General features: G+C 36.9%; 1 protein-coding gene and 2 pseudogenes across 1 annotated transcript in view; 2 read left to right on the forward strand and 1 right to left on the reverse strand.

Moving 5' to 3' along the window:
• LOC135272041 (electrogenic sodium bicarbonate cotransporter 4-like) overlaps positions 1–26,110 on the reverse strand; it is a 57,033-nt gene that overhangs the window by 16,269 nt on the left and 14,654 nt on the right. Inside the window, exon 4 of the mRNA XM_064370180.1 lies at positions 25,071–25,160. Coding sequence (XP_064226250.1) covers positions 25,153–25,160 — 8 coding nt within the window. The 3' untranslated portion in view covers positions 25,071–25,152. The remainder of the gene's footprint in view (positions 1–25,070; positions 25,161–26,110) is intronic.
• LOC135272014 (fibrous sheath-interacting protein 2-like) lies at positions 1,131–11,652 on the forward strand (annotated as a pseudogene).
• Positions 11,784–17,498, forward strand: LOC135272016 (fibrous sheath-interacting protein 2-like; annotated as a pseudogene).

Below are 26,110 nucleotides of genomic sequence, written 5' to 3' on the forward strand. Positions count from 1 at the left end.
TAATTCTTTCAAAGTTTCAGGTGGGATAGGCAGATATTTACAGACTATTTGTCCCTGAGCATTTTGAACTTCTATAATAGGGAAAAGTGAAGGGAATATACTATTTACATTAGCAAATTCTTTCTTATTAAACAATAAAGCATGAGTTAGGGGAGTCATTGAAACAGCATCTGTGGCTTGTTAAGTTATAGGCACACTCCCAGTAGAATAGCTTCCCGCACCCATTTCATTTCCTTGTACTACAGGAAAGCACTGATGATTAGAGATAGCGCGGGAGCACAGTGAAAGTAAATCCTGAAACTGACGAGCAAGATCAGGAGGTGAAGTAAATGTAAACGGACCAGGGACCCACTGAGTGGCAGTCTTGGTTACAGGCTGTTGAACAATGACTTCTGTTAAGGGAGACAAATCATCTGTATGTTGGCACTGACTGTGGGAGCTGAGAGAGCGTTGGTCAGAAGCGTCATCTTGCTGCGCTGGATGAGGCTCCCGGCATACGAATGTAACACAGTAGGAGATAAGGCAGGAGCAGGATGTGAAATGGATGTGGTAGAAGTATAAGGTTGCACAGAAGGGAGAGAAGTCTGAGAAGGACAAACGCAACCCTGGAGTTTACTCCAAACAGAAAGTAAAATTTCAGACTGAGGTAAAGACTTAGTATAGAAACAAAACTGATCAATCTTTTCATCAATGACAAGCCAAGCGGCTTCATCTAGAAATCCACCCTCAGGTACCCAGGGACAAATTTCACGAATAATGTGCACAAATTCCTCCAGTTTTCTGTTTAACATTATGACCATGAGACTTAATCATAGACTGTAACAACTGAATAAATATGTTATGCTCCTTTGACTCAATATTCCCCATGTTTTTACTCCAGATTGAAGACTTGAATTAAAAACCAAAACTTACATATACAAGATTAAAAATTAACCAAAAACTCGCTTATTGAACACCGGCACCACATAATTGAATTGAGCATCACTTTGATATCCCGTGTCCAGGCCACACATCGTGGTCGCCAGATGTTGTGGTCCGTGAAATCGGCATGTCTACCAGGGGTCTCTTGACCAGCAAGACGGTCCCAATACCTGGAAGAGAGACTGCGTGGAAAAGAGAGATAGAATAGAATGGGGTCTGGAGGACTGACGAGGACTGCCCAAGTCAGCAATTAATTTTGTGCACAGGGTCTCATTATATACCCTTTAGCCTGCAGTGGCTGACGTCAAGTATCTTAGTGAGGTTACTACAACAAAGGAGAAGGGAAAGTTACAACATCGCAAGCCTGAGGTTTAAGACAAAACTAGAAAAAGGAGAAGCATACAATCAACTGTCATAAAGGTTGATCAAGAAGTCATAAAACAAACAGGTGACCTTTTCTACTTATCCGATAATCAAAAACACAGAAACAAGATCACATTTTACAACGGTCAAACCAAGGTATAAATCTTAAAGGTAACAATTTCAAATGTCATATGAATAGTTACAAGCTTCAGTGAGTACCTGGTAAGAGTCATAAAAACTAGCCCAGAACAGAAACTTCAAGAAATACAATGCGTGGTGAAACCACACAGCCTTTACCCAGCCAAACTGTTAGATCAGTGAACCAGACATAAACTTCTGCAAAATCAAACTTCTTGCACTTCCTTCTTTCCCTTAGCTCAACTGCGTCCAGGAGGGGAGAACTGTGTCTGGGCCCAAACTCCTTTATGGTGGAGACATTTGGGGTCTCTACAATGGAGCGATCCAAATTTTGTTTTACTTGTCTGTGTCTTTAATGGATTCAAAATAGATGTAAATGCAATTAAACAGAATTAAGCATTTATAAAATATAGGAATTTATATGATTTTATTTCTGGTAATTGTAAAAAACATTATATATAGGTAATATACACATTTCTTAAATAGAAAATACTTGCAAAACAACTACATAACATACCGGAAAACAATCAAATCCCTCAATATTCTGATGTTGCCCAAGTCCAGAACTGGTTGTTAAAGGAGGGCACTGAATCTATCAAGGACCAGGAATGGTTAATAAGGCACAGTCATTTGGGTATGATAGGTAGAAAACTAGAACAATTTGAACGCACAGCAGAACAACGCCTATACATGATGAATAGAGAAGAAAGACAACAACGGGAATACACAAAAAGAAAACTTACTCTTCGTAGAAAAACTGAAGAGGAATGGAAGACAAAAGAGATGGTACTTCTGACAAAGATGGTAGAAGATGTTAAAAGGGAAGAGAGGATAGAAGAACTGTCTGACCCGCCCGGACCCTCATAACTTGGACCCCAAGGGGCGACCAAGTTCGACCAGATGAAAGAGGAGTTCAGGCTTTATTGGAGAATCTCCGGGCGGACTGGACTCGTGCCGGGGGAAGAGTCAGCAGTCTCGCACCGGCTTTCTTTGTTCTGCGGCTTTTATAGAGGTAGAGTGACTGGGGGAGTGGGAAAGCTGGCGTGTCGGGTGGCGATTGGGTAGGTGGGATGTCACGCGGGAAGTTTGCTGGGCAGGGGTTAGTTGGGCGGGAAGCTGCTGGAGAGCTGATGGGTCAGGCCTGTTGCTGGGCAGAAAAGGAAGAGGGGCCTTTTAAGTGGAGAAGCCGAGAGTACTCTCTACGTGGCTGGGACCTGGGTGGGGTGAGAGGGGGGCCCGAGGGTCTCCTGCCAGACAAGAACAATGGCACAGAAACAGAGCTCTGAGAGTGACAGGTAGAAACAACACCTTCTAGAGAAAAAAATGGCCCATCATTTACCACAAATGCAAGATAATGGCTTTAAAGGAAAAGATACGGGGGAAATACATTGAAGTACAAAGGTCAAGATGGAACACATGGTGAATCTTCTCTAAAGAATAAAAGGAAGACTTCTGAAGGTATCATATTAGTTTATCCTGCTGGAGACCAGAATACATATGAAGAAATATCTGGAAATACAGCAGCTGCTGCTCATCAGAATCAAAATAGTCCAGAGAATTTTATGGAAAAAACCTCAACTTCTGCTGTTCAGGCAAAGGAACAGGATAATGGTATAAATCAAAAGAGAGACGGGATATCTAAACACTCAAGTATTGTCGATGATAGAGGAGTAACATTTCAGGCCAAGGTTCAATTATTTCAGCCCAGGTGTCACCCACAAGAAATTTATGCAGACTTTCACCGGTATTTTTGGATCCTTCAAAAGAAGAGGGGACAAATGCTAATTGTAAGGGAAAACCAACCAAGAGATCAAGCTATCTCTACAAATCAGGACCTCAGGCTCAGGCTACAGACCCGGGTGTATTTTCTTCTCCTGTTAACACAAATATGCAACAGAACTCACCGCAAAATTGCTTGCAAAAAAAAAGTAACTTCTGAAGAAATGAATATTATAATGCGGAATATAATGACCTGGGTTGTGCCTACAGTGACTAGTATATTGTACCCATCAATCACAAAGTATGAAGAAAGATTGACAAATAATACATACCTAGCGTCTGATAACTCCATCCTCTCTTCAGATAGTTCAAGTTTCTGTAGCACATGCAGTGAAGACTTTACATATTTAACCTATATATCTTCAACAACTAAAACATTTCAGGCAGAACCCTGTGCATTTGCAGTTGACCTGTCAGTAAGGAGACCGACCACACCGATACAACCTTCTCCTGCACATAAGGAAAGAATTGTTGTGGGGAAAACGTATCATTCAAAAGGACAATCTATAACCTCTATACTTAAATATAATAAAACCAAAGTGCTATGTTAATATCCTAAGCTCAGAAGTTGTAAATCAAACAGTCATCTTTTAGCATCATTTGAAACAAGCACAACAAAGTGTAAGGATGCTACTACTGAAACAGAGAGCCTAGGGAGAGTTTATCGACTTGTGATAAAAAAGCAAAAGCCATAGGTGAAATGAAGAATTTAAAAAACGTTTTTCTTAACTTTAAATGTCACTTGAAAGAGAAAAACTGAAGTGATTTTAGAAAGCATTTTTCACAAAATAATGTCTGATTTAACCCAGGCCATTCACTCTCTCTCTTCTGTTACTGCTGAAGTTTTTGTTGAACAATGTGAATGTGAAAAAGAAGACTTGCCCTCCAATGTTGATGTTTGCTCAGTTGCTTCTGAGATTGTGGAAAATATGCTTGAGAAGAGTCTGCTGTGGAGAAAAAATGTGTTGAGATATTTTCACAAGAAGATGTACCAGTCAACATTGAACCAAGCTTAATAGCCAGTGATGAACATCCCCCATCATCAAATAAAAAACCTTTGACGGATTCAATGCCTCATACTTTAGACCCAATGTATGATATTGCAGAGGACATGGTGCACACCATTTGAGAAAAGTTGAGGCCTCTTACTTCTAAGCAAAATGAATTTCTTCATCTTAAAGATTCAACTAAGCTTTCCTGCCAGCAACATAAGACAGACCCAGTATGCATGTTCCTTCAGAGAGCTGGCAAAAATAAATCTAGTTTTGAATCTGACAAAGCTAGTTTAATTGTCAGTGAAGAAATACAAAATTTACTATCAAATATTTTTCCCCAATCCTCTTTGGTTGGTTATACAGGGGAAGCAATTAGTGCTATACTAGGTTATATACAAACTGAACTAAATAATGAGAGAATTATTGCATCTGAAGAAACAGTAGTAGTCCTTCAGCTACTTGATGATATCCTTGTTCAGCTCCATCAAGAACCAGCAAAGGAAAATTTTCAAAAAAGTAGACAACCTAGAATGAGTAGTTCTTCTGACACCAAAGAAAAGTACAGACTCACTGGCACTAGATTATCTAATAGTCCTAGATCTAGAAGTCCATTTCTACCTATAAATGTTCCAGGCATGGTTCTTTATTCTGAAGATGAGGAGATAGACAATATTGTAAAAAATGTGCTTGATTCAACTTTCAAAGATGAAAAAGTAAAATCACAAGAACAGATTCCTAATGATTCATTTACAAAGGGAAACACTGGTTTTAAATACAAAAGAAATATCAAACCACCTACAAAGCCTGTTTCTAGAAGCCAAGTTACATTTCCTGATTGGGAATTAAAGACTGAGCCACCATCTCTTAATCATAAAGATACTTTAAAGAAAAAACTTTGTTTGAATAAAGTTATTTCAACCTTCAGCCAAGACCAAAAGCATCAAATACACAAGGCTTCAGAAAACACAGTCACAAGTGTTTTAAAAGAAATGCTCAAGGACATATCTTCTGTTTCTCCTGGTCACTTAGACAGCAAAACTGGCAATGAAGCTTCAGTTCTTGTTTAACAAAAGCCTCAAGGACGGTCACATCAAGAATGGATAGACCAGCTGTTTTCTGTTTCAGAAATCAATACAGTGGCTCAAGAAATAAGAGATTCTGTGTTAAACATACTTCATAAGGCACCAAACTACATTTCCAATACCACTAAAAGTTACATTTCATCAACAGTTCATCAGACTTCCTTAGATAGTTCTGACACTGCATACAGAGTCAAAGAAGCACCAAATAAATGTTAATTAAAAACATGGTTTGTCAGTGAAAAGAAAATGCAATATTTATCTTCATTCGATATGGATTCTAAAAAGTCTTCCTGGTTAAAATCTGGAAAAAGTGAACTTAAACCTGTAGATGACATTAATGATAAGATCATTCATAAAAGACGGAAGTCTTTTATTTGTCCAAAATTGCATATGGGCTTCAAATCTTCACTACAACCTCAACTTAGTAAGTACACAGCTAAAATAGAGAACATTGTTGTATGTGCTATACAGAATCAACTGGAACTCCATAAGAAAAACCTAAATCTTATGGAGATTGACCATACCAAATCCCTTACAGCTAATACTAATAAAGAATTAGAATCTCTTGTCACAAGTATTGATGATGACATTTTGGCAAGTCCATTATTAACACGTATTTATGATATGTTATCCAGCAAAAATGCAGATCAAAGAAACATTTCACTTTCTTCATGTATGCCAAAGTCTGTAAATGACAGTGTTGATGAAAAAAGCATTTTGCCAAATAGGCAGGATAAAAAATCTTTTCACAAATACATGGCAACTCCTTGTGCTCTCCACAGTGCGAATGATGAAAAAGATATTCAAAATAATGCAAAATTGGAAGTGTTAGACAGAATTGGGGAAACACTAAATGAAATGTTAAGCAAGCTCCTAGGAAGCCAAGAGACAGTACCAATAAGAATCAGAAAATGGCTGCTGCATTGCAGTCTAATATTCAGTTAATTTCCAAAGCAATTTTTGATTATATCCTTACAAAATTATCTGGGGTTGACATGGATACCAGTTTTGCAAGTTGTGGATTAAAAGCCATTTCAGAGTCTCTTGACATTGACATCCCATCATTTACTTCAATTATTGAGAAAATGGCCAAATCCACCAAAATAATCTCCAGCACAGTCTCCAGAATAGTTCAGGAGGGCAATAAAGAGGGGACTCAAAGCAAAGCAAAACCTGTTGCACCTGTGTCTTCCAAAGCAGAGAACACAAAAGAAATGCATCCAAATAAACTGAGAACTGTAGCTTCAGACATTGTTAATATGGTTTTTGCTAAACTGAAAGGGTTTGCCAATGGATATTTAGAAATTCTCGATGCTATTAATGATGAAAAAAAGAAAAGCAATAAGATGGGCTGGGATTGTGAAAGCACCAATATTTCCAGAGACACACATGAAGAATCATTTCTGTCTGCTTTATACATGCCTACAAAGAAGGTATCAAGTGCTATCTTGAAGGCTATTCAAACAGAATTAAATGTGACCTCATCAGACTTGAAGACAAGTGTAAAAACCCCACCACCTGAGACTAAGATTCTTACAGATGTAGTCAAACTAATTTTAGATGCAGTATCTTCAGATATGTTAAATGAAACTGAATCTGAAGAGGGAAGCATTGAAACTTATTGATACAGGCCAATATATGGAAGTCTTCCTGGAGGAGCTGTATCAGATTCATTTCTAGAAGATGATGCATATACAGAAAAGGAAACTATTGATGATAGGTCACTACAAAGAGAAGAAATGAAAACACATTCTCTTAAACAATGGGCTCTAGAAAAAACCTTAAACAAAACTGAAGTAAAACTCAAAGAACCAAATATATCTCCAATTGCTCCCATCATAAGAAATATTTTGAATGAAATTTTTCCAAGTACTTTAATCAATCAATTAAATGTGCTTTGTCTCTCCCACTCTGATTTTAATGGCATGCCTTACAATGTTGATGAGCCAATTGCCCAAACATCTGTACAATGTATGGATAAAATGATAGATCCTTTAATTTCTGAAGCAGATATAACTATAGTAACAGAAAGTATTGTTAACACTGTATTTCACAAACTTTATTCAGCTGCCATGACAGAAAGAAATGTATGGAAAAATAGGTATGAAACTATCAATTTTTAAGCTAATGTTTCTTTTCATGAACACAGCTATGAAGGAAAGTCCTCTGTCTTGGATAAAAATCCATGCACTTTTCAGTCTAGATTCAGTGTTGCTGACAAAGAGGCAAAGGTAAATGTAGCTGAAGATATTGTACAGGCAATATTAACAAATTTGGAAACGTTTGCTATTTCCAAAGTAAAATCTGTATTTTGTTCCCAAGTCAACTTTACAGCGCAAATGGCCTTACCTATTCAACAAGATCAGAGTACACTGAGCAAAGCATTATCAGCCAAAGATCCATATTTTGATGAGCAATTTTCCTATTGCTCAGTAGATCATACTAAGTCAGGAGAGACCAACTTGTGCCAACTGTCTTTGTCTAAATTAAATACTTATGCACAACAAGTGGCTAGAAAAAATTTACAAGAAATTAAACATGAATTAGATAAAGAAAAAGAAAATCGAGAGAGAGATCCAAGATGGCAGATCACTAGCAGCTTGGGCTCCTAGCTCCCAGTGAAAGCACAGAGAACAAGAGGACGCCACACTTTCAGACGAATATTTGTTGCTCACGGACCAGGAGATTCCCAGCAGAGGAGCCCCACGTGTCGCCAGGGTGACTCTTGTGGCCGGCGCGGCGGTTTTGCTGCTGTCTTAGCGCGCCAGTTTTTGGTGCAGAGTCCGGAGATTCCTGGGCGGAAAAGCACCATCAATCTTAACACCGCTGTTTTGGCTGGCGCAGTGGACTGCTCAGATTTCGGTGCTGGGAATCAACAAGTTGGACGTCTGCTCAGAGACCTAGTTAGAAAGTCGGTAATTTCAAAGACAACAGATGGATAAATATATAATGAAGGGAAGAAATCAGCGTAAAAAGGCAGAGAATACTCAAAATCAGAATGCCTCTCCCTCTACAAGGGATCGCAATTCCTCATCAGTAATGGAACAATGCTTAATAGATTACGAGTGTGTTCCAATAACAGAAGCAGGCTTCAAAACATGGGTGATAAAAAACTTCTGTGAATTAAAAGAACTTGTTCTAACCCATTGCAAAGAAACTAAGAACCTTGAAAAAAGGTTTGACGAAATGTTAACGAAATGGACAACTTAGAGAGGAATATAAGTGAATTGATGGAGCTGAAAAACACAACACGAGAACTTCACGAAGCATGCACAAGTTTAAACAGTTGAATTGATCAAGTAGAAGAAAGGACATCAGAAGTCGAGAACCAGCATAGTGAAATGAAACGAGAAGACAAGATTGGAGAAAAAAGGATGAAAAGGAATGAGCAAAGTCTCCAGGAAATATGGGACTATGTGAAAAGACCTAATTTACGTTTAATAGGTGTACCTGAATGTGATGAAGAGAATGAATCCAAGTTGGAAAATACTCTTCAGGATATCATTCAGGAAAATTTTCCCAACCTGGCAAGGCAGGGTAATATTCAACTCCAGGTAATACAGAGAACACCACAAAGATATTCTTCAAGAAGACCAACCCCAAGGCACATAATTGACAGATTTATTAGGGTTGAAATGAAGGAGAAAATACTAAGGGCAGCCAGAGAGAAAGGTCAGGTTCCCCATAAAGGGAAACCTATCAGACTTACAGCAGATCTCTCAGCAGAAACCCTACAAGCCAGAAAAGAGTGGGGACCAATATTTAACATCCTTAAAGAAAAGAACTTTCAACCCAGAATTTCCTATCCAGCCAAACTAAGCTTTATAATCGAAGGAAAAATTAAATCCTTTGCGAACAAACAAGTACTTAGAGAGTTCACCACCACCAGGCCTGCTTTACGAGAGCTTCTGAAAGAAGCACTATACATATAAAGGAACAACCAATATCAGCCTTTCCAAAAATATATCAAAAAGAAAAGAACATTAACACAACGAAAAATTTACACTAACAGGCAAAACAGCCAGCTAGTATCAAATGCTAGTATTAAAGTTATATATATTCTAATTGGATAAAAAGCAAAAATCCATGGCTATGCTGCATCCAGATGCATCTCACATGCAACGATACACAAAGACTCAAAACAAAGAGAAGGAGGAAGATTTATCAACCAGAGAGTAAAAATAAACAAATAAAAAGCAGGAGATGCAATTCTCGCCTCTGATAAAGTAGACTTTAAAGTAACAGAGCAAAAGAGGCAAAGAAGGACATTACATAATGGCAAAAGGATCAATGTAACAAGAAGAGCTCACGATTTTATAGATCAACGATACAGAAAATTAACAAGGACATCCAGGACTTGAACTCAGACCTGGAACAAGTAAACTTAATAAACATTTATAGAACTCTCCACTTCAAATACATAAAACATACATTACCACCTCACACCTATTCCATAAGTGACTACATAATTGGAAGTAAATCACTCCTCAGTAATCGCATAGCATTTCATAGGTTTAAATGAAATATTGGTTGGCTGCTCGTTTGTTATTTTCTTCCCTTATTCCTTCCTGTTTACATCAAGTATAATTATTGGTATAAAAGAGGTTTTCAATACCCATTACTAAACTGCATTCTAGCCTGGGCAAGAAAGCAATACTCCCATTCTCTCTCTTTCTCTTCCTTTTTCCTCCTCTTCTTTATTCTTTTTCTTTCTTTAAAAAAAAAAAAAAGAAAAAAAAAATCATTTCTTAACTGACAACGTTGGGATTTCTAAAAGTATTGCTAAACAAGAATGAATGTTTTTACTTGGAGAATGTTTCTTCACAGGTAGAACACATTTTTCCTAGAGAAGGTATACTTAAAAAATTGACAAGTGTCAGAATCAAATGACAAGGTAAATGAAAAATGTAAGCTACTGATGATAGCTGAAAATATTTTGACTGAAATTTCAATAAAAGCAAAAGAATTTGTATATTCTCTTTCACTTTTAAATTTGCCACCTCTTGAGAATTGTGAAAGCAGGCTTTATCTTCAAGGAGCTTCTACTAGAGCTGAGGATAGCAAAGCACAAATTAATATGTTTGGAAGAGAAATTGTTCAAATGCTATTTGAAAAATTACAGCTATGCTTTCTGTCCCAAATTTCCACTCCAGATAGTAAAAAGACTCTAGGAAACAGTAAGGAATACATTACTGCTAAAAGTAAATATAGTTTTCAAAACAAGCATAGCCTCAGCAGTTTACCAAAATCTATAACACAAAGATAAAAGACCAAATTTCTATGGGCTCTAGCAACTACACTGTTCAAGAGATTGTAGAAAGGGTTTTAAACATGTTAGAGTCATTTGTAGACTTGCAGTTTAAACCTATCTCCAAATATGAGTTTTCTGAAATTGTGACAATGCCTATAGAAAATCTTTTTTCTACCCAACAGAAACTATTAAACAAAAAAATGTTGCCAAAATTACAACCACTTGAAGTGTTCCCTGATGAATCGAAGTCAAATACTATTATTTTTAAGGAAAACATACAGGATATCCTTCTACGCGTTCATTCATTCCATTCAGAATTACTGACATATGCTGTTAATATCATCAGTGACATGCTTGCTGTAATTAAGAACAAGCTAGACAACGAAATAAGCCAAATAGAACCATCTTCAATTAGCATATTGAAAGAGAACACTGTAGCAAGTGAGATCATTGGCACACTAATACACCAGTGTATTCATTTCAATGAGCCTTTGAAACAAAATCCTTCAAAGGAAAGTTTATTCCATGGAGCTGAAAATGCCTACATTGTTAATCAGCTTGAATTAGCAACTAATATGAAAACATTCACCTCAGTTAAAGGAATGTAGTTTGGGGATTAATCCTTCACAAGTGAATATAACTGACTTTGTTTTGTTCAGATGAAGATATGAAAGAAAAGTACAGGGTTTTATCAAATTTACCCACCTCTGTCAGACCCTCTGTAGAAGACACATTTAAAATCTCAGAGCCCATGAAAAGACCCGATTCAGAAATGCCATCATGTTCTAGAACCAAAGAACAAGACCACAGCCCAGGGAAATCTAACTTTGGTCATTTTGAAGAGATCATGAAAGAAAATAACTCCTTCCCTGAAGGCAGTATCTCACAAAAGCTATTTGGGAAAGCAAGCAGCTCCACAGATTCACAGTATCAACCAAAAAATAAACCTGGAATTTTTCCCGCTAAATTTTTAGAAGATATTATTACCAAGATTGTTAAAAAATTGATCTTTTCTTCCATACCAGAAACACAAATACAAGATAGAGGTCAAAATGTCCATGATGAGAAAAATCAAGCTAAACTCTATGACACTGCTATGAAACTCAGATCGTTTCACTGTTAAAGGAGTTTTCAGATGCTCAAATTAAGGTTTCCAGAACAGACACGGGGAATCAGTTTTTCCCACCTGTGGGAAAAGAGCCAACAACAGATGAAGCACCATCCAGCGTTAAGATAAAATCTGCAGATAAAATGCCACCTGTCGATAAAATGACTAAAACACCTTCTTCAGTTAAGATACCATCAACTGACAAAACATTGGTCAATAAAGTTGTTCACTCTTCTGTTTGTAATATTTTAAATGAATATGGCTCTCAAGACTCCATTTTTAAGAATATAAACAGTCATGGAGAAAATTTAGCAAGAAGACTAGTGCAGTGATAAATGAAATTTTTCAAGATCAGCTTAACTTGATATTTTGTGATGAGGTTTCAGTTTCAGCATGTTTGCCTCTGGAATCTAACTAAGGATGTTGTTAAAAAGTCCAAAAGTTGACCCAAACAGCCAGCAAAGAATGTCAAACTTCATCACCATATACAATTATATTACCTCATAAATTTTTAGAGAATGTGATTTCTGCTCTTTTATCTAAAATTTTCTCAACAATATCCAGCACAAAAACAAGAAAACTTGAGGACAATTTGTTCACAGAACTGGATTTCTTTCAAATTAAGTTCGTAAGTGCAGTTGCAACATAGATCTCCCAAAATAAACATATGATTATACAGTATGTAGAATCCTTACAATCTGATGATCATGAAATTACTCAGTTAGTGGTTCAGTCTGTTTATAACAATCTCTTGCCACAGTTTGGATCACAAGAGATCATACAAAATTGTGTGACCAGTGGATGCAAAATCCTTTCAGAAACCATAGTTGACTTGGTTCTATGAGAAGTGGCTGGCAATCAGTTACAGAGCTATTTTTGTGGAGGGCTAACTCCACATCAGTGTGTGGAAGTGGAAGACATGGTTGAAAATATCCTTAAAGATGTTTTCCAAACTACTGATGTGCCCTTACCTAAACCATCACATGCTCATAAGCTGTCTTATAATAGAAGAAATTGTTGTGAAATTTTTATCAAAGCTTTTATCTGTATTTCCAAACGTGCATAAAGAACCAAATCCTTAGAAACTGAAACGCTAAAAATAACTTCAAAAGTATTAAATTCAGTCCAAGAATTTATCTTCAAAAGTAAGATTACACTTGTAACACCCACCAAGGAATCACCTACTGTACCTGTAGCTGATAATACAACTATTGAAAACATAGTTAATTCTGTTTTTACCAGTGTTTTAAAGCACTTTGGTTCTTTTACTTCATATTTAAAGATTTATTGGGTAAAGGTAGTCTCCTCTCAGATACAATAAAGATTTTTATTGGTGAATGGTATTTCCAATTCTGAATTTCAACCTCAAGTAGAGGAAGAAGTATCAAATTCAGAATTAGTTCTGGAAGCTGTCAAAATTATGGAAAAAGTGACCAAAATTATTGATGAACTTAACTCTCAGGAAAAGTCTTCATCCAGAAAAGGTTTGATATTAGATGCCAAACTTTTAGAAGAGGTGTTGGCCTTGTTCTTGGCTAAACTAGTAAGGTTGCCAAGTTCCTCAAGCAAAGATGAAAAAAAACTTATCAAAGCCTGAGTTACATAAAATTGCATCTCAACTGACAAAATCTGTAACAGCTGAAATTTCCAGAAGTAGCATTAATCTAATAGCTTCTGATCCTGAAAAACACTGTTTAAATCCAGAAAATATAGAAAGTGTTTATCAGGTTGTTAATTCTGTTTATAATAACATACTACAACAATCAGGAACCAACAAAGAATTTTATTATGATGTAGAAGATACAAACACAGTCTTTCCTAAAAAAGTGGCTAGTTTAATTATTGATGAAGTTTCAAGTTTTCCATTAGACACAATTGGCTCAACAATTTCAAATGCTGATCTCTCTGGCGAGCTAGACAATAACAGAATTGTTCAAAAGGCACAAGAACATGCTATTAATATGATTCCTGAATTGGGGGAAGAACAGTTAGATCTCATCTGAAGAGGAATATCCTATTAAAATAGTTCCATATGTTGGGAAAAAAACAGTCAAAATAGATCCAAAAATTATAACACTTAGCAGTTACTTCTATAAAAACTCAACCTCCTAAGAAACTTAAGCAGGAGTGTTTGAAAAGAACTGGACTAAGCATAGCAGAACTGAGAAGAGCATCAGTAAGTGGGAGAAATTACTCCTCAGAATCACCTAATTTAGAAAATAGAAAGAGAGAAAGACATGCCTCATTAGATAAGACTCGAAGATTGGATGTAAAACCCTTAGAGGTAAGTGCAAAAGTAATGGCAGGAAAATGAGTGGATAGTGAGACATGGTTCTTCTGTGATTTCCTTCCTGGTGGGAGATGTTTGGGTCAGAGGGACGGATCTCTCATGGTTTAATGCTATCTTCATGATAATGAGTGAGTTCTCATGCTACTTGGTCATTTAAAATTGTGTGGCAACTGCCCCCAACTCTCTCTTGCCCCTGCTATCTCCATGTGACCTGCCTGCTCCCCCTTTGCCTTCTGCCATGATTGGAAGCTTCCTGAGGCTTTCTTAGAAGCTGATGCCACTATGTTTTCTGTAAAACCTGCAGAACTGAGAGACAATTAAATGTGTTTTCTAATAAATTACTCAGTCTCAGGTAATTATAGCAGTGCAAGAGTGACCTAACACACACCAAAATTCTTAGCTTATCATGGTCTAAAACTTCTTTAATCTTCTTTACTCTTGCTTTTTTGGAAGAAATGATGGTCTCTTCCAACTCTGAAATTTTATTTTTAATCTGGGTTCTCATCGTTATATTAGCATATACTTGGTAGTCTTCATTCATATATAAATTATTGCCTGGGAAAAAAATTAAATGAACAGACTAAAATAACATTAACTAAACTCAGTTAATTATCTATAGAATTATCTGCCACAAATCTTACTCTTAGTTACAAGCTTTCTTTACTTGAGTCATTTATAACCACAGAGTGCAAGAAAGGAATATTTAAACTAAAACAAATACCACTGTCCTGTTCAAGGAAGGAAAAGCCATCCTAAAAACAAAACAATAAAGCAGCAGACACGGGCAACTCAGTTAAGGCATGTTATTTGCCCCAGTCTGGCTACCAATATTATCTATCTTCAACAAAGGGCACAGCAGAGAAGAGAAAGAAAGACCAGCCTGGCCAATGTGATGAAACCCTGTCTCTACAAAAAAATACAAAAATTAGCCAGACATAGTGGCACTCCTGTAGTCCTAGCTACTCGGGAGGCCAAGATAGGAGAATCACTGGAGCGTGGGAGTCAGAGGTTGCAGTGAGCCGAGACTGCATCACTGCACTCCAGCCTGGGTAACAGGGAGAGACTCTATCTAAAAAAAAAAAGAAAGAAAGAAAAGAAAGTATGTATATTTAGATTTTTCTATAATTCCTTACCTAGGATTTTTGGAACATAGGTTACCCTGTCTCCTTCTGTCACAAAACGTTCAATATAAATGACAAAGAAGTCGTCATTTAATTATGTTAGATCTTGCTCTGACTTTTGGAGTAAGTTAGATTAGATTAATGTATATAAATGTAAAAAAGTGATGCATGCCAACAAATTTTTTTATTTGACTTTATTTCTTTTAAAAATATTGCTAATATATAATTGATAATTGAAGATATTACTTAAATCAAAACTAGAAATCACAAGAAAATAGCTACATTATAATCAAACTACAGGAAAAGTGATTTAGACATTTGTTTTTAATATTTGCTATACCTTTATTTTCAGGCTGTTGGCAGTAATTCATTTCAGAATATAAGAAAGCCTGATATTACAAGGGTGGAGCTCTTAAAAGATGTGCAAAGCAAAGATCTTATTGTTCAATTAGTGGCTCATGATATTGATCGAGTGGATTTGAAAAATTACATAAATGAAGAACTCGATTCTGATGAAGATGAAGTTGTTTTAAGAGAGACTGTGGCAGAAGAAGGCTTCAAAGTATTTAAAGATCAAGTAAAAGAAGTCAAGAAGCCAGAAGAAAACAAAGCTTCTCCTAAGTCAACACGAAGCACTAGCAGACTGAAAAAGCTTTTGTCACTATTTAACTGTTGTCAGACCACAGCCAGTGCAAATATTGAAAGTACTGAAGCAACCTCAAATCAGGTAATAGAATCTAAGGAGACACATGCTAAAAGAGCTGTTGCTGAGCTTGACATGGCCATAAAAAAAGCCATGTCTGAAACAGCCTCTTCATTTTGGGAGGAAAAGCCACTGTGTGAGGTAAGTGAGAAGCATGACAGTTAGTGACAAGAAAGGGGAGATAGCTTCACAAATATGGCCCAATAATGTATCTTAGTTAGTCAGAAAAGAATGAATTCAGTCTCAAGCCTGGTGATATTTACAGAATGAGGGAAATAATTACCAGGCACAGCTGTGAATCTCAACTGTAGGAAAGCAGATAATAGGGGAAATACTAGATTAATTAGAATCTCAAAGAAAAGAGAAAATGAAACCGTTAAGAAAAATGTAAACTAATTATTAAAAACAATTGGTTTCCACCCTTTTGTATTTTTGCTGGTAAGTACTCATTGAACATTTTGTGTGGCGAGCCTAATGCCACTAGAACAGCAGCAGCAGATTGGCTCTGAGTAGGAGGAAGAAAAAAAGATCCACAGAGATTCAGACTGCTTAGGTTTGAATCCTGACTCTTAGTAGCTAGGTGACCTTTTGGTAAGCTATATAACCAACTTACCCAACCTTAACAAGATAATTTATATATTTTAAATATCACCCTTACAATTAGCCCATAATCTCTGCTATCAGCATGGTTAACATCTCTTGTTGCTGGCTCCAAACCCTCAAATGATGGTCTGGGTCTCAATGACCTTTTGAGTTTAGTCCTGTCCAAAAATCTATACCGTAACATGTTTTTGGAGAATATATTATTTTTAATATTCTGATGAGGACATTCTCTTGATTATCCATTTGATGTGATTCTAAGGTAAAAAGAAAGCTTAGATGAACTACAGAAAATAACAGAAATATAACACTGCTCAATTCAGAAGTACACATGACTTTGCAACAAATAGATCAAAATATGTGTTAAGGTGACTGATCTGGCAAGATACCTAATTGATCAGAGTTGTATCTGTGTTCTTCCTCTTTTTGAACCCCATAATATATGATTTTAAATGTTTTTAAAGTTTAGAGGTAGATTTCAACATTGTTCTAGATTTATGTTTAAAATTTGTTCAAAATCTAGTATCACAATTTGGGTAATCTTCACTGAACTATTTCAAATTAATTATATTCAAAGACACTTTTTAATTAGAATTATAGGGTTCATCCATCTTTTAAGTAATTTCTAAAACTTTGTCCTGTTAAATATCATACTGAATGGGCAAAAACTGGAAGCATTCCCTTTGAAATCTGGCACTAGACAAGGATGCCCTCTCACACCACTCCTATTCAATATAGTACTGGAAGTTCTAGCCAGAGCAATCAGGCTAGAAAAAGAAATAAAGGGTACTCAATTAGGAAAGGAGGAAGTCAAACTGTCTCTACTTGCAGACGACATGACTGAATATCTAGAAGACCCCATCGTCTCAGCCCAAAATCTCCTGAAACTGATAAGCAACTTCAGCAAAGTCTCAGGATACAAAATCAATGTGCAAAAATCACAAGCATTCCTATACACCAAGAACAGACTTAAAGAGAGCCAAATTAACTTCAGCATTTTATACTCTTAATAAAAAATACTGTTGGTTCGCGCCGGGCGCCCGTGCCGCCGGTGTCCGCGAGCCGCGGCATGGCCGGCCGGGCTGCTCGCATCAATTGGCGCCCGGCGCAGCGAGCACTGCCCACGGCCCCCGCATGGCCCTCCTGACAAAGGGAATCATTTCTGTCTGCTTTATACATGCCTGCAAAGAAGGTATCAAGTGCTATCTTGAAAGCTATTCAAACAATTAAAACGTGACCTCATCAGACTTGAAGACAAGTGTAAAAAGCCGCGTCTCTACTAAAAATATAAAAATTAGCTGGGTGTTTGGCACGCATCTCTAGTCCCAGCTACTCAGGTGGCTAAGGTGGAAGAATTGCTTGAACCCGGGAGGGAGAGGTTGCAGTGAGCCAAGACTGAGCCACTGTGCTCCAGCCTGGCGACAGAGCAAGACTCCATCTCAAGAAAACAAGAAAAAATACAAGTATCACAGGTTCTCACAAGCCGGAGCTAAAACATTTCGTCACGTCAGGGGAGGTAGAGAGTGGAAAGAGATAGATATTGGGACAGGTACATGAGAGAAAGGGGGAAGATGAGAATTGGGTTAAGGTGTACAGACATATAGTTAAATGGAAGGAATAAATTTAATGCTTGATAGCAGAATATGGCTACTATAGTTGACAGAACTGTATTGTCCTCAGGTGATGGACACCCTAAATATCCTTGAATGACTTATACATTATATACATGTAATAAAATTTCACATGTACCTCATAAATTTGTACAAATTTTTTAAAATTTTGTTAAATAAAAATATGTATAATCACAAAGTAGGTAACTTAAAACAATAAAAATTTACTCTCCCAAAATTCTAGAGCCTAAAAGTCCCAGAATCAAAGTGCTAGCAGGTTTGTTTACTCTGGAGGTTTTGAGGGATAATCTGTTCCATACCTCTCTTTATATATATCCAGTGTTTGCCATTAATCCTTGGTGTTTCTTGGCTTATAAGCACATCACTGCAATCCCTGCCAATGTCTTTACATGGCATTCTCTCTATACCTCCATGAATCTGTGTGTCCTCTTCTCTTCCTGTAAGAGCCCATTCTAATCTAGTATGACAATCTTAGCCTAACTAGTTATATCCATAAGGACCCTCTTTCCAAATAAAGTCACATTCTGATATTCTTAGTGTGGAAAAAACATAGGAATGTTTTTTTGGGGTGGGTGGGGGACACTATTCAATCCATCATGGAGTCCAAGTCCTGAACTGTAAGGTTAAGGTGATTCAGATTTTTATTCCCCAAACACCTAGACTATATGGAATGAACACAGAATAAAAGACACAGCCAGGTGTCTGGCCCATGCCTCTCATCCCAGTCATGCTGGAAGCCAAGGTGGGAGAATTGTTTGAGCACAAGATTTTGAGACCAGCCTGGGTAATATAGTGAGACCTATCTCTATAATGAATTTTTAATTAGCCAGGTGCAGTGGCTCATGCATGTAGTCCCAGCTACTCAAGAGGCTGAGGTGAGAGGATTGCTTGAGCCCAGGAGTTCAAGGATGTAGTGAGCTATGATTATACCACTGCACTCCAGCCTCGGCAATAGAATGAGAACCCATCTCTAACAAAAAACATAAAACAAATTCCAAACGTGAATATACTAAAAATACTAAAACTAACACAGTTTGTCCTGCAACTATTAATACTTCGTGGATTTTTTCCCCTATTTCAAACATATACATCATACATTGGTCCCTGGAAACCCATTCCCAAAAGGCCATGTTCTCCACTGTCACAACATTAACAACCATTAGCTGCAATGATCTCTCATTAACAAGCTTTATTCTCTCAATAGCTCTTTCAAGTTGCAAAGCACTTTAACAACACAATTGTAACCCAGTAAGAGCCCACAGGGCGATTTTGAAATCCCTTCTACTGACACAGACCTTGTATGTTCACCCAAATCCCATATCTACCATGAACTCATAATTATATGTTTGTGTTTACTAGGTTATTAGTAAAATAATATCACAATCATGTTGCATATATATAACCTGAAATACTGCTTTTTTCAGTGAGTGATGCGTATGTCCTAAGAAAACAAAGGAAGTGGTCCATAAAATCCATCTCAGAACATGATCTTGGCCTACTTCTGAATTTTTGAGGCCATATGATCAGCTATGGTCAGACATACTAAGGACCACTTGATCCAATCATTAAATTTCTCCTATGCAAATACACTCTCTGCTCCACTGTTCTGTTTTCATTCATCCTCTTTCTTAGCTCTCTTCTTATCCAGTAGGCCTCTTTTATACTCAGAGTGTTTTTATTTGCATGAATCTAGTTCATACATCTGAACACTCCAAGCAATAATTATCAAATATGAATATGGAAGGTATTATATGGTAGGAGGAAAGAAGTGTATTTGATCATCAGGCAACCTAAGGGTCTAATACAGCCTACCTATATCACTAAGTGAAACACATTTGCTCTTGATTTCTTTCAAAACCAAAGTTGACATTCTTAGAATATACATCCTGAAGTGTTTAAAAATGAAATTTTATTGCAACCGCAAGTTATTTTTAAATGGTTCAGTCAAAAAGATAGACAGACATAGATAAAACTAATACGACAAAATGAAAACTGTTGAATCTAGATGTATTGGGTATATAAAAGTTTACTAGTCTTTTTTCTTTTTTTTTGAGACAGAAGAGAACTTTATTTTGGATGCCTGGGCACGCAGGATGGCAGCAGGCTCATGCCTAAAATGGTCGGGGAGCCTAACAAAGAAGGAAGTTCAGCTTATATGTTGTTTGAGAATGGAAATTGAGACAGGAAGTGGGTTTCAGACAAAGACAGTCAATCATGTTTTACAAAATTCAGCTTCCTGGTCATTTGACTCTATAACCTTGCAATTGAGGTAAGGGGTAAAAACGTGTGGGGGTGATCCATGGAGATCAGAAGAACAGGAAATGCAGGAATATGCTGGTTGCAGACCTAAAGATGTGCTCTGGTGCGCTTATCTATGTAAAGAGGGGGGTTCCCAGTCTGCTTTGCTTTTACTTTTATTTAACTACCACTTCTATGCTTATTATTTAAACCAGATTCTATTCTATTTCATTTTAGTTTCCTTCCACATTTTCGCCCTTTAAAAGCTTTCTTTTAAAATCTAGATACTATTATCAGAAAGCTTTTACATCCTTTTTTATGCACAGAATGCAGAGTCCAAGTCTCCTCACAGGCTATTTGCTTATCTGGGAATTACCTTGTCTGTGTATTTACTCCTAACGCTGCTCATATTCTTCATGGGAGCAGACCAGCTTTTGCTGTGACTTTAGCCTTTGCTGGCCTCCCCGCGGCTGTGCCTGTCTTAGGTTGCTCTCATCTTTCAGAGAGTCTTACCCGTCATTGGCTAACCAGCCATCCACCTGGGGGGCACACAGGCAGCAGACTGGCTTTTGCTGTGACTTTAGTCTTTGCTGGCCCGCCCGCGGCTGTGCCTGTCTTAGGTTGCTCTCATCTTTCAGAGAGTCTTACCCGTCATTGGCTAACCAGCCATCCACCTCGGGGGCTCATTTTTGGCTTTTCTCTTGGAGAGAAGCATGAGTAAGCCAGTTCGGAGTTAAAACTAGAGTTTTTTCCTGCACCATTTGCTTTTGCCTCGGTAGGAGTTATGTATTACACCCTAGCATGTTATTTTACAAGTGATATTGAAGGCTTAGCCTCTTTACTCCATCCTCACACATCTGTGTCTTGTAAGTCACATAGAAGGTGAGGAAGGAGAGAGATGGGAAAGGAAAATATCCTATAAAGTATTTTTGTCAATTTAATAGCCTTCTGCCTTTTCATGAGATAAGCTTTTTTCTGTGGGTAATGGCCGATATCTACTTAGTGCCATTATATGTGGTGTGTTTTGTCACCACTGCCTCTACCGTTGACTGTATACTCCTAAAAAGGAGTGGCAATAAACAAGGGAATACGAGACAGCACCTAACATAAGTACTATGCTCCCTATGAGAGTCTTGAATTTGTCCAAAGGATGAGAACCATCAACCAAAAAGAGAGTCTGAAGTTCAACCTTTTCCAGGTTCAGACTGGAATGTGGCCATAACTTTCTCATCTTGGCAGTGACTTCCATAACTACCTGTCCATTGTTGTTAGCTTCTAAACAACAGTTAAATTTACCACAGACTCTTCCTTCTGAGGCCAGCAGATAATCTAATGCTAATCTCTTTTGATAGACTGCATTTCTTATTTGTGTAGATTGTACAGCTGACAAATCTAAAGCTTTAGGTGTTTCATTAGTTATAATTTCTAAGACTGCTTGTAATCTGATAATACAATTAATCATGTAGATGGGAGTATGATATCCCCACATCCCATCTTGTGCCCAAGAAGCCAAACTGTAATTATTCTCTCTGGAGGCCAATCTGTATCTCTCCAATCACCGATTTGACATAAACCTCAGGCGAGGTCAGAATATGAGGTGTGAAAGTTTTTTTTGTGTGTACACTTATCTGCATGTGCTCATGCACACACACACACACACACATGTACGTGCATGTGCATACAAATATAATGACAGAGAATAAGGAAGGCAGGGGAGAACAGACACACATGAGTAATATTGTTTAATCCACCAAACAAGGCCACTAGGATTTCAATATTTGTGGCCTGGACTTTCAGGCACTGGGATGGTTGTTAAACTTAATCCTAACTTTTCTCTATTAGACTGAGCTTTCTTTTGACCATTTTAACGTCTGAAATCAAGATATATAAAGAGAATCTAGGCGAGCTGGGAGAACAGACAGAAACAACTTTTCTGGGAAGTGAGTAAGAGTAAGCGTGGGACCCGTACTGAAAATATCTTGATTTTGGATCAGTGAATTCTTCAAGTAGCAATTCTCATGTGCCTAGTTCTCTGCGGTGGGATGGGTCCAAGAGTCAAAATTTATGATGAGCCTAAAAACAGGAGCAAATGAACAGTGGTCCTAAAAAAGGGATATACAAATTGTCAAAATTGAAAGAGCTAGAGGAGCAAATTTAAAAAAACTCAAAACCCAGAAGACAAGAAATAACTAAGATCAGAGCAGAACTGAAAGAGAGAGACACACACAAAAAAAAAAACCTTCAAAAAATCAGTAAATCCGTTTGATACTCTTTCCTGACAATTGTGGATGTTAGAAAATATTTCATCCTTTTGTTGAGGGGAAAGAATCATACGAGCATATGTGGAAAATATCACAACGTAAAATGTAAAAAGAAAGTGAGAATTTCCTGGAGCACACTATTAATTTATTCCCAAAATAATACATATTTCCTCTGTGCTGGAGCTAAGTCAGTGATCAAGGCAGGCAAGATTTCTGCACTCCTGGAGGTTATATTCTTAAGCAATCTCTGAGTATAATGAGGACCAACACTATAGATCTATAGTTATGAGATGATGTCTGTATGTAAAAACAACAACAATAATAGGTTTAGTATGTATTAAGTGCCAGCTGCTAGAGCTTGAATAGTTACAAAGGGAAGGGAGAAATTATTTCAGGCAGCACAGTTGTATGATTAAAGCATGACTGCAAGAATGCAAGGAGAAATGGACGGGCTTGCCTGAAGTCCAGGGGTTGTATATAGGAATAGCTGGGGACAACATTTGAGAGATAGGTAAGGAACCACTGAAAACTTGTGAGCAGGGAAGTGACACGGTAAAATTGATGACACAGTAAACATGGAATCTGTGGTCATATCCCTTTTATCGTTTTTTATTGCATCTATTTGATTATTCTCTTTTCTTTTTTATTAATCTGGCTAGTGGTCTATTTTGTTGATCTTTTTGACATTTTGTAGCCTGGCCCAGAAAAACAATACCCAAATCTGCTTCCATATTTAGTCACTCATTATTACTAGAAACCTGATTATTTCTTTCTTAGTAATCATGCTTGTACTATATTTACTAAATCCTCTTCTTCCCACTCCTCAAATAATGCTTTCATTGAATGAGTCTTTCTTCCACCTTTTACAGAAAGGACACATAAAAATCATCTCATTAAATAGAATTTCTGCCTCAGTCCTATAAAATAGCAATTCAAGACACCGGTTATAGGTTGACTTAATGTCATTTCTACACATTAGGTTTCTGCATGTCCTTTATGTCCTGTTTTAAAAGAGAGCTAATTTTGCTTAGGGAAAAATTTCATCTCTGTAGATTTGTATGTGGGCACTGGGCTGCCAGAAAAAAAACGATCAAATAATTATTTCGTTTGGAGCCTTCAATTTGAGAAACTTGTGAAACACACTTTTTCCCATACTATAATCAACTCATTTCTGTTGCATATTATTTATCTCTTCTGCTTTCTTTGGTTAGATTCTGTTCTGTGTTCTATCTTTCATGGTGTTCTGATTTCTAAACTACATCAAGTAGATGGGAGTGTAAATATTAAAAACAGGATGTCATGTTAGCCTGTTAAATTAACAAACAGAAAAGTGATTCTAATTACAGATTTATCATTGCAGCGATGTTAAGAGATCAAGGTGAAGTTAAATATGCACATGCAATATCAACCCCAAACTGCCAATTACAAAGAATATCTAGGCAAGAAAGATCATGTATGTTTCATGGCATCATGAAATTTACTTCGAGAAAAAAGCTGAATAATTCAGGATAAATGTAGTCGGAAATGTCTTTAAAATACCTCCATAAAATTCAACATAACTAAACAATAGTACCTTCCATAACTTACTGGAAGATACTGAAAATGTAACTCAGACCAGCATGAGATGCATGTTTTAATAACACATTTTAAAACAAGGAGTGTGTGTCAGCTTTATCTTAAATTCAGCAAGACAGAGATACAAAATAAATCATATAAATCTTGAAAAATCTAAAGAAAAAAATTCAAGTCACAATTTAGTGCTAGCCATGATACTTTCTATAGTCAATGGCACCAGTGATACTTGTATTACGCTTTCAATCCAAAGCCCAAAATTGTTACGCTCATTGGAACCTACCTATTTCTTCAATGAGTACACTTGTAGCTACTTGAAAAAGAGGCCTCATACATTGCTTTATATAAAATATAATTCATTGATGGGAAAATGGTTTCTATAAGCATAGCCACTTACATTTCTACCTTCATTCCCAACATTTTCAAAATATTTGCCACCCACTAGGCCTCCCAATTTTTTCAGTGTTGATTTTAAAACAGTTCAATAGTTTTAAAGTAGGTGACCATTAAAAAGGAGAAAAGGAAGGCTAAAGATTGATAAAGGTTGTCTAAGATTGCCCTTGAGTCATGTTTAGATAGAACCCAAAGCAAGATTTAAGAGTTTAGAATTTCTGCCTTTTATCTGCATTATACCTAGAAAACAATCCAGAAAAAGCGGGAGGCAGGTTTTCTGCTAAGCTTCAAATCACACATCTCGGAGATGACAGTTGACATGGGCTTGTTTGGAATCAGAAAAACTTGTGGCATGTAGAACTATCAAAGAAAAATATTTCATTTTCAAATGACAGGTTGAGTATCCTTATCCAAAATGCTTGGGCCAAGAAGTGTTTTGGATTTCTAATTTTTTCAGATTTGGGAATATTTACATATACATGAGATATCATAGGAATGGAACCCCCAACAAACACAAAATTCAGTTATGTTTCATATATACTTTATACATATAGCCTGAAGTTAATTTTACAAACTATTTTAAGTAATTTTGCACATGAAACAAAGTTTGTGTTAAGTACTCACACTGCAAGTTCCTACATGTGGTGTCACATTGGTGCTCAAAAAGTTTCAGATTTCGGAGCACTATGGATTTCAGATTTTCAGATTAGGAATCTGTAATAACAAAAACAACAATTTTATCTTTATATATATTAAAATATTCCTTATATTTCAGTTACATTATCTTTACATTTGTTGAGGTTGCTTATCATCACATAGTTTAAAGCATCCAATAGTTTATAAAATTATATTACAAAGAAACAGTAGTCCTATGCTCCCACTACATTTCACAAGTCTTACAGAAATGCACTCTCAACAATTGTAGCTTTCTCTTAAATAAACTCTGAGAAAATAAAGAAAAAAACACTTATCTGAAGAATATAAAGTGCTTTTAATTACCAGGCCCAGAGAGACATTAAAATGAGACAGCAATCATGCCCTACTTCCTTCTTTGAGCTATGTAGTCCTTTCCTGAAACTGCCTGTATAGCCAATCATGAATCAATGTTATTTTTGTAAACTGAGACTTCCTGACAAATAACTTTGCATCAATCCACACCCTGCCCCCTTTTAATGCCTTTGAAAATCCACTTGCAACTGTTTCTAATCAGTGTAATCAGTGTATATTCAGGACAACTTGAATCTATGCTCTTGGGTTGCAATCCTCAAGCTTGGCCCAAATGAACTCTCTTACTTATGTTAATTGTGCCTTGGCTTCTTCCTTTTAGGTCAACAACTTCATAAACCCAAATAAGGTTCATTTTGCTACTTCTATACTTTTTAATTTTAAACAACGTTTATTGATATCCCACTAGAAAAGCTAAGAAGTTAGCTAAGGATGTGGTGTGATCTCGGCTCACTGCAACCTCCACCTCCTGGGTTCAAGTGATTCTTCTGCCTCATCCTCACAAGTTGCTGGGACTACAGGTGTGTGTCACCACACTCAGCTAATTTTTGCATTTTTACTAGTGACGGGGTTTCACTGTGCTAACCAGGATGGTCTCGGTCTCCTAGCTTCATGATCTGCCCATCTCAGACTCTCAATGTGCTAGGATTAGAGGCCTG

This window comes from Aotus nancymaae, unplaced genomic scaffold (assembly GCF_030222135.1).
Source record: "Aotus nancymaae isolate 86718 unplaced genomic scaffold, 86718_ANA_hifiasm-v0.15.2.pri h1tg000102l, whole genome shotgun sequence".
Taxonomy (NCBI): domain Eukaryota; kingdom Metazoa; phylum Chordata; class Mammalia; order Primates; family Aotidae; genus Aotus; species Aotus nancymaae.